Source organism: Rhynchophorus ferrugineus, unplaced genomic scaffold, assembly GCF_030347505.1.
Source record: "Rhynchophorus ferrugineus isolate W39M unplaced genomic scaffold, kcgeb_rfMv2 rfM11, whole genome shotgun sequence".
NCBI classification, from domain to species: domain Eukaryota; kingdom Metazoa; phylum Arthropoda; class Insecta; order Coleoptera; family Curculionidae; genus Rhynchophorus; species Rhynchophorus ferrugineus.
The window spans coordinates 17,940,253-17,953,393 of record NW_027472590.1 but is presented as its reverse complement, the minus strand read 5'-3'; the positions used below and the strand labels follow the sequence as shown (position 1 = coordinate 17,953,393).

At 34.0% G+C, this 13,141-nt stretch overlaps 1 protein-coding gene across 7 annotated transcripts in view; it reads left to right on the top strand.

Annotated features, from left to right (window-relative positions):
- Positions 1 to 11,027, top strand: part of LOC143204885 (uncharacterized) — a 168,102-nt gene extending 157,075 nt beyond the window's left edge. For 6 of the 7 annotated variants that reach the window (XM_076417807.1, XM_076417805.1, XM_076417809.1 and 3 more), the window contains 6 exons: positions 2,685 to 3,029; positions 3,085 to 3,378; positions 3,436 to 3,596; positions 6,482 to 6,758; positions 6,847 to 7,010; positions 10,791 to 10,930. In XM_076417807.1, the coding sequence (XP_076273922.1) occupies positions 2,685 to 3,029; positions 3,085 to 3,378; positions 3,436 to 3,596; positions 6,482 to 6,758; positions 6,847 to 6,966 (1,197 nt within the window). In that variant the 3' untranslated portion in view covers positions 6,967 to 7,010; positions 10,791 to 10,930. Of the gene's footprint in view, positions 1 to 2,684; positions 3,030 to 3,084; positions 3,379 to 3,435; positions 3,597 to 6,481; positions 6,759 to 6,846; positions 7,011 to 10,790 lie in introns of all 7 variants that reach the window. The other variant, XM_076417806.1, reaches the window with a different exon arrangement.
- The last annotated feature ends 2,114 nt before the right edge of the window (positions 11,028 to 13,141 follow it).

Sequence of the window (13,141 nt, the reverse complement as noted above, 5' to 3'; positions counted from 1 at the left end):
GGTCCTAATGTGTTTTGCTTTTTGTCTAACGTAATGCTTCCAATTTAATTGACAGTAGAGTAGACGGTGATTGAGATGGATTCCAAGGTATTTAGCTGATTCTGCTTGAGGAATCGGGCATCCATTGAGTGATATAATTATATTTTTATTATTTCGCCTCAATGAAAAATTAACGTAGACAGATTTGGAGCTATTAGATTTTATTGACTGCACTTTTTCTATTGCCCTAGGCAGAGATATATCTTTTGCCATAATAATTGTGTCGTCAGCAAAGGTTTCAAGAAGTGTTTCTTTTGTTGTTGCAATGTCAGCAGTGTAGAGCAGATACAGAGGAGGTCCTAAGACGCTACCTTGTGGAACTCTAGCCGAATGAGTTTTAAATGTCGAGAGCGCCATTTCGTGCGATTCTCTAAAGTTTTTTACATTCGAAACAATCTCCACTTGCTTGTATTTTTTAAATATCTAAAATTAATTATGAGACTAATATTCAGACTGTGATAAGATTTGTGTGATAATAAGGATATCCAGTATTGGATGATATGCTATTCAAATTCCGTTTAAATATAATAAGTCTTTAGAGAGTTGTTTCATCGCCTATCGCCATCGTGACTGTAGTCTGGCAGTTGAAATTATTCCTCACGAATCTCAATTGTATAGACTATGTTTATTTTATGTTGAACTTGCCCGGAAGTAATGAATGTATATATGTTATATCACGCGAAAGACGTATTTTCCCTTATTCTGTTGTTATTAAGGCTAATTATTCTAGTCTCTCGTCTTTGTTTACCAGTTTAATCGGTTAAATATACACATTTTTACTATGACATGAATTTTGATATAAAATGTTTTATAAAGAGCTTTGTACGGCTGATTGAACATTAAAATACTTGAAAAATCAAAGAATTCTATTGAAGGAAGTTATATTTTATGAAAGGATTTTAAACAAAAGAACTGTTACTTTGCTTAAAATCTGATTTATTCAGGAAGAGGAGTGGCGAGGGGTCGAACGGCGATAGAAAGGGACACTGAGGGTAAAAACAGACCAACCCGTTTCACTCGTTCACCTCCCTCCTAAAGAAAGACCACAGGAATGTACATGTCCTTATTTAGTATGGATGGCTTATAGTTATTGTAAAATTGTGTTTTAGTATCGCTTGTATCTTCGTCCGTCAGTTTGCAATACCTTCGAAATGACAGTGTTTTTACCGAAATTTGCATGGTACTACAGAATCGTCCTCCATATGGTGTCTATTCCAGTTTGGATTGGTCTACGGATAAGAAATTGTGTTACTGCATTCCGCGTTAGGTGGCCATTCATCTCGAACTGCAAGTTGTATCGAAATTCCAGTAGACCGTGTTAATTCACAGCAACTTCAATCAGCCTTTGGCGACCTTATAATTTAAACTGAGATACATGTGCCGGGAGTACATGGGCTTGGGTTGTTTTTCAAAGCTTGAATGTTTCTTACTTGAAATAGTCCATGGCGAGGGGTCATTGAGCACCCTCAATCCACCTTTTGTAATTTTACAGCTTCAGGTGCGATAATTTTGTCCGAACTCTATACCAAGAAACGCTTCGGGTAACTGCGAAACGATAGCCAATCCTACATCAACCTGTCTTTTTTCGATAATTCATTTGACTTTAATTGAAATAATTCAAAAATAGAACTGCTTTATGAATTTCCCGGAATACGACCGACTGCGCCAGTTATATTTTATGATAGGTGATTTATTCACTGACGAGTGACTTATTCAAGAAAAGAAGAGACGACTGGTTGAGCGGTAATATAAAACGATACTGAGCATAAAACAGACCAACCTGTCTCACTCACTCACCAGTCAGGTGGTGAGAAACAGACAGAAAAACAAATGGGCAGATAGTCTGGGCCGTATTACATATCATGTGGGGTTTTGTCTGGGTTTTCACTTCCTGCCAAGATTTTGGATAGAAGATATAATGGGTGGAAGTAGTTTAAGAAGACGAATGAAGGTCACGAAGAGGATTAGCATACCCTTAGACTAATATGGATTATCGGTAGTGGTGAGATTTGGTGAAAAAAAAACGTCCTGTCATAGAAAGTGTGCTTAGTGTGATATTTAACTAAAATTGTAAATAAATAACGTAAATACATCTTAAACAAGCTAATATGACTGTTAAATTCGATAGTTCTACATTTCATATTACTAGTTATTTGGTGTATATAGATCGGAAAAATCTAAAAGGAGAGAAAATATATTGTACCATGACTGGTCATCTAAAGTGGATCTACTATGACAATCCGAAACGCAAAAAGTCATGGGTTAGTACAGTAGAATCTTGCTGTTTTTATGATGTGGTCGGAAAGGTGTAGTGTTACGAGCTGTTAAAACTAAATGACTCTTATTACAGTTGTCTACGAGTGTAAAATAAAAAACTTGAATGACGTGTTGTTGCAAAAAAGTTTGTATAACAACGCTCAGTCACATGTTGCAATAGTTCAATGATTGCTACCAAACCAATATCATTCGTTCGACACAAAAAGCTTGTAGATTCTGATCGAAAATATTGTTTGCCCATGAGAGGCAGGTTTAAGGTTTAAGGTTAGGTTTAGTGAGTTTCGAAAAGAAACATTTTCTGTTTTCAACCTGCTTGGTATTTCCAAAATTTAACTTTATTTATTCAATTTATTTTATGTTTTCTCTAGATTATATCAATGGCTATTGAACGCGAAAAGTCTCGCTCGTCCACATCCACTGCACCAACGACTACTACTCAAGCACCAACAACTCAATCGACGTCAGCGACCACGAAACGACCTAATTCCATTCAAGATCAGTTGCCCGTAACTGATGTTGATACAGCCACCAAACGAACAACTCCATCTCTGGAAGAAATACTGAAGCAATACAACCTCAACTCTCTTTCAACTCCATCACCTTTAGGAACCACTTACGGCAAGAGCGAGGAGGCTTTATTAGCAGCTATTTTGAAAGACCAAGGAATAGGACCAACTACCCCTAAGTCTCTAGCCGATAAAGTTAAAGAAGCTGTAAGTCACATATCTTATTTGGTTTTAGTTTATTTTCAAGTTCTACATATTTCAGGGAGTTTTCGAGGAAAATCCCACTACGAAAGCGTCGAAACCTAAACCAAAGTCCCGACCTCAGACTAATTCAGTTAGACCGCCCGGTGGAAGACTGATGCAAGGGCTCAATTGGTTATTGGATCTTCTAGATCCAACTACTAAACGACCTGTTGCCAAGAAAAACAAACCCAAGACTCCGGCGAAGAAACCAAACACCGAAGAGGAATTGTTGAGCAATCAACCAACGAAAATTACGCCGGTGGTGACTGCGGTTCCACCCGCCAAACCAAACTTGTCCCAAGAAGAAATTCAAGTAAATTGTTGTATGTGATAAATAAAAAAACGTATTTTAAAATGGACACTCCTTTAGGTTTTAATAAAACAACTGGAGGCAGTGCAAAATGACCCCAAAGCTGCTACTCAACTGGACTTTTCCAAGATCAAAAGCCTTCAAAACCTCATTGATGTTAACGAGGGTGTTCAGGTTACTTCAGCGGGACAACGTGGAACTACATTACGAGCTACTGCGAGGTAAAACCTTAAAAATTTAAAGTCGTATCTGATAAGTGTAATATCGTTTAATTAAATTGGAAGTTCCTTTATTTAATAAGTACATCTTAAATTAGATATGCTTAGTCCAATTTTAAATAACAAATTAATTTATTAGTACTTTTGTTGAAATGTAGGAGAGAAAACAATGATATAAAATTAATACTCTTTATATTCTCTCTTCTATGAGTAAATTAATACCTAAAGACGGGTTGTTTTGTTTAAATTAGTAATAAAATATACATATATACAGTTACAGATTATAATTAACACGTTATAGGAAAAGGCTTATGATTTAGATCGAATACACCAAAATCTAGTCTTGCTTTGGAATTCTATTGAGTTTAGTCTTCTGGTTTAATTCTTCAGTCACCACATTTTTTATTTCAATACTTCTTTTGTTCAGTATTTATTTTCAATCCATGCTTCTATCAAAAATGCTGTGAACAATTCTCTTCAATTCTTTTAATACTGCTGTCTTCAAAATCTTTCTTTCTCAATTCTCGTTTCAATATCTTTAACAATACTTATTTGATTTCCTTCATCAATCAGTGCTTTTTCAGTATTTTATTCAGTCAATGCTATCTTCAATTCTTTCGTCAACCAATGCCTTCTTCAATACTCTTCAATAAATGCTTTTATCAATAACTTCTTTATCAAATGCTACTTCTCGTTGTCAATGCACCGTGTTTTATCGCTGAAGCTCCACCCTCGGGTTCTTGGTAGTGGCGGACAAGGCTGGTCTAAGAAACCCTTTTCTGTACCCAGATTTGTTCAAAATATCGGGATGGGAACGACTCTTCCAGCAAGAAACTTCTCACTCCGATAGAACACGTTCCTTTCGGATTATGGTTATAGGTGCCACAAGGTGAAACATCTGACAGGTTTCGTCTAGCGGTCTCGGTACTTGAAACCCCATTATCCGAAACACTCAACGACAACGAGCCGACGGGATGCCTTTTCTTGATTGACATGTTATCACCAGACATTCAATATCATGTGATATTATATTAATAAGTCAATTGAAAAGTCTTTTAGTTAGCTCTAGCTCTCAAAAGATGCTAAATTTGACAGCTCTCGGACCATTAGTTTGTGAATTATAGCATTTTGAGTGAAGCAACTTTTGTTATTGTGAAAAAAATGGATAAAAAGGAATTTTGAGTGTTGATAAAATATTGCTTTATGATGGAACAAAATACAGTTGAAGCAAAAACTTGGGTTGATGCCGAGTTTCCGGACACTGCCCCAGGAAAATCAATCATCAAGGATTGGTATGCTAAGTTTAGACGTCGTGAAATGAGAACCGAAGACGGTGAAGGCAGTGGACGCCGAAAAGGGGGTGTTACCGACAAAAACATGAAAAAATCTACAAAATGATTTTGAATGACCATAAATTGAAATTGAATGAAATAGAAGACACTCTAAAGATATCAACTGAATCTGTACACCATAAAATTCAAGAATATTCGGGAGTGAGAAAGCTCTGTGTAAAGTGGGTGCCGTTCGAGCTCGCTTTTACCAAAAACAACGACAAGTTGATAATTCGGAGCAGCGTTTCAAGATGATCAAGCGTATCACACCCGAGTTTTTGCGTCGATATGTGACAATGGATGAAACATGGCTCCATCATTTCACTCCGAAGTTCAATCGACAGTCATCCGAGTGGACTGCATACGATGAACCCCCTCCAAAGCGTGGGAAAACGCAACAGTTGGCTGGCAATGTTATGGCGTCTGTATTTTAATATTAACCTAGATAAATTTTTTTTTAAATATATTTCGAACTAATCTACAAAGATTATTAAAAAAATAAAGTTATTCGTATCATTAATTGTGACTAAAAATATTGTTAATTTTCATTGATTAGAGAATTAATACAATTTTTTTATATATACTTATTTAATATATTGGATTGTTCATTAAGTTCATATATTTGTCAATTAAGAATTCGATGAAGTTTTCGATGATAAATTTATATTTTCAACCAAGTTAATCTGAAAATTAAATTTTTTGATTCATTTTTATTTGGTTGAAGAGAAACATTCGAAAAAGATGGATTTTTGTTTTCATTGTAGTATTTCCTCTCTTCCGCATACACCGTGCTAGAAAATCAAGAGCAGTAGACGCCATTATCATCTCCTGTACTACAGATCCCAAGTATTTGATCTCTTGCACTTGCTCTAACTGGATCCCTCTGAGATTTACAATAACAGGCGATACGTTAGTAGGCTATTCTTTGAATAATTGAATAAAATGGTGATGAGTTTAATGAACTCTGATTGTGAAGCAATTTCAGATGGTTGACATCTAAAATGTGTGGGGCATCAAAAAATCTCTTTTTACTCACACATCGGCGATTCAACCCTAAACATAAAGTACGTCCATCCCCTTGGCAGGATACGAACCCGCGACTATCGTAAGAGTAGGAAGACCGGCCTGTCGCCTTGACGATTACACCACCACAATTCGGCTTCAATTTGTTTAATTGACTTAGATAGTCGGTTCACCAACTGTTAAGCTGCGTGAAAATTCCTTGAGGGTTTTTTAAACTTTCTTAATCCCTTAGACTGTTCTTAGTAACTGACATCAATATAACCACCTTTGAATCATTTTCCGATAATTGAGATATGAAAGAGCAACATTTAATAAACAAAATTTGCAACAAATTACTAAAAGTTACTAATGGGCTTCACTATTCAGATTTTTTCAAAACAAACAACAAAAGTAATGAATACAGAAAACTTTACTTAATGTCCCTGATCAAAATGCGCACAAGCACCTATTAAATGAGGTATACAAAATAGTGGGAATTATGTTTTTGCAGGAATTAGCATTTTTCTTAATCTTATAGTTAATTTTATGTTTTAGGCCAGCAAAACTACAAGCGACCACTGAAGCGGACGATTTCGTGGGATTCAACAAAAAAGTCACGACCACTGTCTCGACAGCCAGCGTTAGCAACAGTATAGACGACGACTTTGAATTCGTGTCAACGACCGCCCGTACTCGGGTCATACCACCAGTCAGCCTGAATCCCATTCCTGGAATCGACGATCAGGGAGAGTCCTTAATCCGCGGGAATCTTCTGACGGCAGCGGTTAACGTCACCAGGGCGATATCAAGCTTCTTAGGATCCGCTTTACAGGTACGTCCGCATGGAGACAGATGCAACTTCCACATCACAAGATACTATTCAACGAAACTCAGTAATGACACCAGTGAACTGTTTCTAGGATGCAGCCTTTCAGTTGAGATACGTGATTTCCAATAGCGCCAATACACTGGCGGCAGGGAGTTCCTCAAATGGTGCTAAACTCGCTAGTTCCGTCTTGAATTCGAGTAGCTCTTCCTAAATTTTGTTTCGTTTTCCCTGATGAAGTGTATCAATTATTTTATGGTAAAATAAAACAACGCTTTTAATCATTTTCACAGCTACGAACTCTGACACAAAACTCAGAAGGCTTGTAAATCATCTTATCGTTCACCACTACAGACCCCTATATTCAAAACCATCCATCAAATCTGATAAAAGACTCAGATCATATTAACATATTTTAACTCAAAACAATTTTTAAAATTTTTAGGGTATCATTACCCATCTTTTTCGTTATTGCAAACGGTTTTATTGTTAAATAGTTCTTGTTATTAAATTATGCTGAACATTATATGCTTACCACAATTGTTTTAATAGGATTTTATTGTATTGGCGTTAACTTTTAGTATAGCATTCCTATATTTTTTTACCATTTTATTATATAGAAGGTATTATATTATATTATGTTGGGATAAATTCGTCGTGAATTATGTTGTTCCCCCCACTAATTTATTCCCGATAAAACAGCTCTCATTAATTCTCTAATCTGGTACATTTTATTTCATTTTTACGAATTTGAATGTATCCCTTAATACTCAAGACTCTTTCCTTAAAATAATAAGGTACCATACATTCCGATAAGCTTTGTGATCGCAATTTTAATAATACGATTATGAAGACTTTTTTTAAAGTAAGAGTATATTCCGTTAACAGTAGTAGATTACAAACAACGGAACCAAATATTAGAATTCGGACAGCAAAAAAGAGAGACATATATACAAAACCACTTGGTAGAAAATATTTTTTTTAATTTGACAGTTACATGTTACAATTTTAAACATCAGAGTAGAGATCTAAACTAACCACATTTAAAGACAAAGGGCATTTAAGATAGTGAGTCAGCAGGAGCAAATCTACCCACGACAATATTCAAGAAACATATGGAACATTTGTAAGGGCACAGTAAGAGGCTTATAAAGCCTACAGTTACTATAAACTGGATAATAAACAAAAATCAGAGTTCTTTTATGGACATCTGCCTAATTATTGACAGTATATATTAAGAACATACAAATTGTGCTATTAGTAATACTAGTAACTTAAAATCCGAAACTATATGAGTTATCTCAAAAGAACTGCGCTAAATGACAACAATAAAGCATAGCAATCAATTTAATGGAGCCATATATATAAAGTATGAAAGTAGTTATGATACCAATTCCTAGTAAGCATCAGAATGATGTCAAATCGTATAGACAATGCACCTACACGATTGAGCTCAATTAACAATTGTGTCCAGACCATATTAGAAAATATTATTCAAGACAAAAACACTCGATTATCAACCAGTTCCATAAAATTAAGGAAATTTTTAAAGCTCTATTTAAACGTAGCTTTATTTTTAATAAATGTACTACAAGATTTTCACAAATTTTGACACGAGGGCTAGGTATATAATCTGAGCAAAATATTAAAATACTACGTAAAGAGATTAACATCTAATATATACAACAAATCCTTGAGATTTAAATAAGGATGATTATTCTAAATTGAAGAAAATACTGCAGAAGTGCCCCAGAGTAGTGTTCTGGGACTTATCCTCTATCTGCTCTCAACCAGTGATATACCTAAACTAAAAGAGAACATTATGATAGTCGTAGTATGCTACAGTACTATTAGTAGTAGACAAGAACTAAGTAGCATCAATAAAGAAAATTCCGTCAGCTTGCGATAAAATAATAGACGAAATGATAAACCGACGAGCCAACAGGGTTTCTCTCGGCTTTATCAGCAAAAAAATAAATAACTTACGATTTTGAAGCTTCAATGGCACTACTATAGCACAAGGAAATGTTAACGATAAATTAAATGAGCTGTGTTGTATATGGCCTTTAATACAAGTGTTGGCTTCTTGGAAGAAAATCCAAAATGCTCTACATTTCGGTTCATCTATATCTGGGGTACATATTTTGCAGATTGATTTTGTTTAATAAAAAATCAATATTCAAACTTCAATATAGCATATTTAAAGAAAAGTAAGGATATCCGTGAGTCATATCATAGACAAGGAAAATATCCCATTCTCTATTAAAAGTATCCCGAATCCGGCGTTCTTTATTACGACTAGCATAACGTTTACGATAAACATTAAATATAAGATATTAAGGGAGAAATATATTCTTAGCCCTAATACGAGAACAAGTAAAAGGTGCCAATTAAAGTTATAGCTATCACTCTCTGAACCCATATTATCTATGAAATGAGAAAACTTGGCTATCAGCTCTTTGAAGCCGCCCTTAAGGAACCAATTTCTACAAGGAGTCGGCTAACTTAAATGCACAACATTACAAACTGACGAAAATAGCACACTAATTGATATTTCCATATTACGAAATGTGTCTGAAAATTATATGAACGTGGAGGAGGTTTTCAATATGAATACTGTCGATTCTGTTTTTCTTCTCGGCTTATCTTGAGATTAATGAAAAAGGATCGGAAGGAAAGGAAACTTAAGAGAAGGGCATTGAAATCTTAAAAACGAAGCAAATGCGGGGCATCTGGAGCGATCAGTCTTGACTAATTTACTATAAGCCGCATCAGTCTAACAAAATCATCACTGCCCAACGAGACTTTAGTTGACTTTGATGAATAATGATTGACGAGATTAAGCTGAGAGTTGAAGCTTAAATGCTCCCAAACTGCAAAATTATCTTTCACTAATGTTCGGCTACATGTTCATTTTTGAATTCCTTCAAAAGACTGATTCTGGAAACCGATACATATGCATACCTTACATAATAAAACTTATACATACGTGCATATTTATTATTTCATTAATCATATATAAGATATATATTCTATATTAAACAATTCAATAATTTTACAAATGCATTTAAAATTATATGTTAAAGAATAATTTAATGGTTTATATTAGCTGCTTGTACGTATTTTAATCAGCATGTATATGTAATGGTGAAAATGCAATGTATGTAAATAAATAAACGATTGTTATACAATCTAACTCAATTGATTCTAACTTGAACCTAACTGAAGTCCATGATATTGACATTTCCCTGCATAAAATAATAGTCTTCCATTTATACCATTAAATTATTCAGTGTAAACGCTGAAAATTGCATTTATAACATTCTTTACGTCTATTTATAAATTTGAAGAAATTTGGTACCGCAGTCCTTTAAACACTTTTAAAAATGTTATATCCCAATTGTCAAAATTAGTTTCAACCACTTAAAAGTGGTGAACAACATATTAAGGAGAGCAAAAGATGTCGAAGAACAGCTGATGACCATCAAGGAAGATTTTAGACCGACAGCGCTGTTCATGGATCTACTGATTCCAGACGTTTATATGCGATAAAAAATATCTAAAGAGGAAAATAGCTACCATACGAATTTAGTGATAATAAAATTTCAATCATCACGGTTTCATTACTTGCCAATCAAAAAAGAAGAGATTTCTATGGAATATTGTGACTGCCGATGAAAATTGGATCTATTACAATTTCAAGATTATGAAATAATCGCTTAGTTCAAGAAAAAATGATCTGCCATTACTGCGAAACCAACATTATTCTTTTGATACGGTATCGCCACGTCGTCAGAAAGACAAAAAAATATATGATGAAAAGATTATGATCGAAAATATTTCGATTAATATATATTTTTCGTTATATATACCTTTGAGATTGCAAAAGAATGATCAGAATACATGCAAGCATCTAGTACTAAATGCAGATTAAATTCATATATTCATCTTCATGTGGTAGACGATTTTGGTGTGTGGGCATTGGAAATGTTTCATCACATAAGACGATTTAATTAATTTACTATTGTTATTTTATAGGGTGCCACTAAAGGGTTTAGAAGTCTGATAGGTTCGGGATCATCCATGGTCGGGAATCTGGCACAGAGTTCCAGTTCCAGCTCAGCCGGTTGATCCAGCCACCAGATTAGGAAAATGCACAAAAATCTGAAATTTATTTATATCTCAAACGCAAAATATCTTATATGTTGTTATATTTAAAAAGACAATCGACATTATTTTCGTGCTGCCATTTTTTTTGGATTTTTTAGTAGAGAAAGAACTTATCAGATTTATTTATTAACAATTTTCATGATTTAAAAACTCTATTAAATTACTCTTAATAATTAGTTCCGTTGAAAATGACTGCAAATATTTAATTATGATGTTGTTGAGGTTAACGAACATGTCGTATTGTTCCCTCGACAAATTTGATGTTCTAATATTCAGAAATCCGTCTGTGTAGTCACCGATCATTCTGTATATCAGAACTATTCGTAAATAATATTAACATAGTTCTCCTAGTAATTCTTGCACTTGCCAATTAATGTGATAAGAATATTCCTATTTATATATTTTTGTAATTGTTGTATTAGAAGACACAAGTTTTTTTTTAATTATTCTTATTTAAACAATACTTTAATGCATCTATATCGTATTGGAGATTCGTCTTATTGTATAGTAGCAATAGAATAATTTGTATATAAATTATTTTTTATTAAACATCTATTGTAATATAGATTATTTGCTTGTATTATTGATTTTTTGTAAATACATATTTTTTCATTACTTGTTGTTTGAATTGACTAAAGATTAATATACTTACAAGATGATTGTTGCACGTCTTTTTCCTAACGATTACGATTTTATTTATAATATAACGGACTATTGACGATAATCTTTGCAATGTCAAAGTGGAACCAACCCTGCGGTCCCATGACTAAGTATTTAAAGGTTCTGTGTTTTGTGAAGAGTTGTGGAGGATACCCTGTTATAGCTTAAATAAGATTTCGAATTGCTGAGGAAGTGCCAAATAGATTGCTGCCAAACCAATATCGTTCTTTTGATACGGTATCGCTATATCGTCAGAATGATGGAATACATTTTAGAGAATGATCGAAAATATTTCGATTAATTTATATTTTTCGTAACATATACCTATTGAAAATATGAAAAATGATCAGAATACATGCTAGCTCGTAATATTAAATGAAAAGTAAATTCATATATTTACCTTCATGTGGTAGACGATTTTGGTGTGTGGGTATTTTAACTGTATCATCATATAGGATTATTTTCTAGGATTCCACTAAAGGTTTTAGAAGTCTGATAGGTTCGGGATCATCCATGGTCGGCAATCTGGCAAATTATTTTTTATTAGACATCTATTGTAATATGGATTATCCGCTTGTATGATTGATTTTTTCTAAATACATATTTTTTCATTATTTGTTGTTTGAATTAACTAAAAGATTAATGTACTTGCAAGATGATTGTCGCACATCTTTTCCGATTACGAACGATTATGAGAGAAAAACTGGCAAAGTTAATATGATTTTTTTAACAATAGAACTTATTTAAATATAGAACTTATTAATCGCCAATATTAGACGGTTATAACCGATTGGTGACGACAAACTTCACACTGTTAAACTGCCACCGACTGTACGCTCCCCTGACTAAGTATTTAATGAAGATTGTATGTGTAGATTGTTTGATTTGTGTGAAGATTGTGTAATGAAGACGTTCTGAAGACTCGTAGTTAATTAAGCGGATACATCGCATTTTATCCCCCAAGGGAGAACCTTGGGTACCTTATACTGAGAAAATAGGCTGGCATATCTCTGCTTCTTGCAGCCTGATTAATTATTTCTGGAGAGGGAAAGGCATATCCAATGAAACACCTATCCAAAGACTTATGCAATCTATACGCCAAGGTCGGTACGCTTCTCGATATATATCTGTTTATTTACACCATTATTCCGTAAGGCACTTGGCGTTTGCACTCTTCTTATCTCAAATGTTGGTTGAAACATGCTTGGTTTTACATTTGATTTTTAAACACCAATTTTACAAATGTACAATTCATTCCTCAAAAAGTAGAAAATTGTTTTTTATAACCAGTGATCAGATTAATTCGGAGATCCTGAACTATATAAAGCTTCTGACGAGCTACCCAATTATAATTTTTTTCAAGGGTCCTAGTTCTTAACGAAAAACATTTACCACCTTGATCTGTTTGAAGGATGTGGCGAAAAGGCTTTAATTAGCGGTTGAAGGAGCTAGGATAAGGTCATACAAATAATATAAACAAAACAGATCCTATCGATACACCTGCCCCACTATCTTAGAGATTTTAACAACCGAAAATACATTCAAAATACGGATTGACA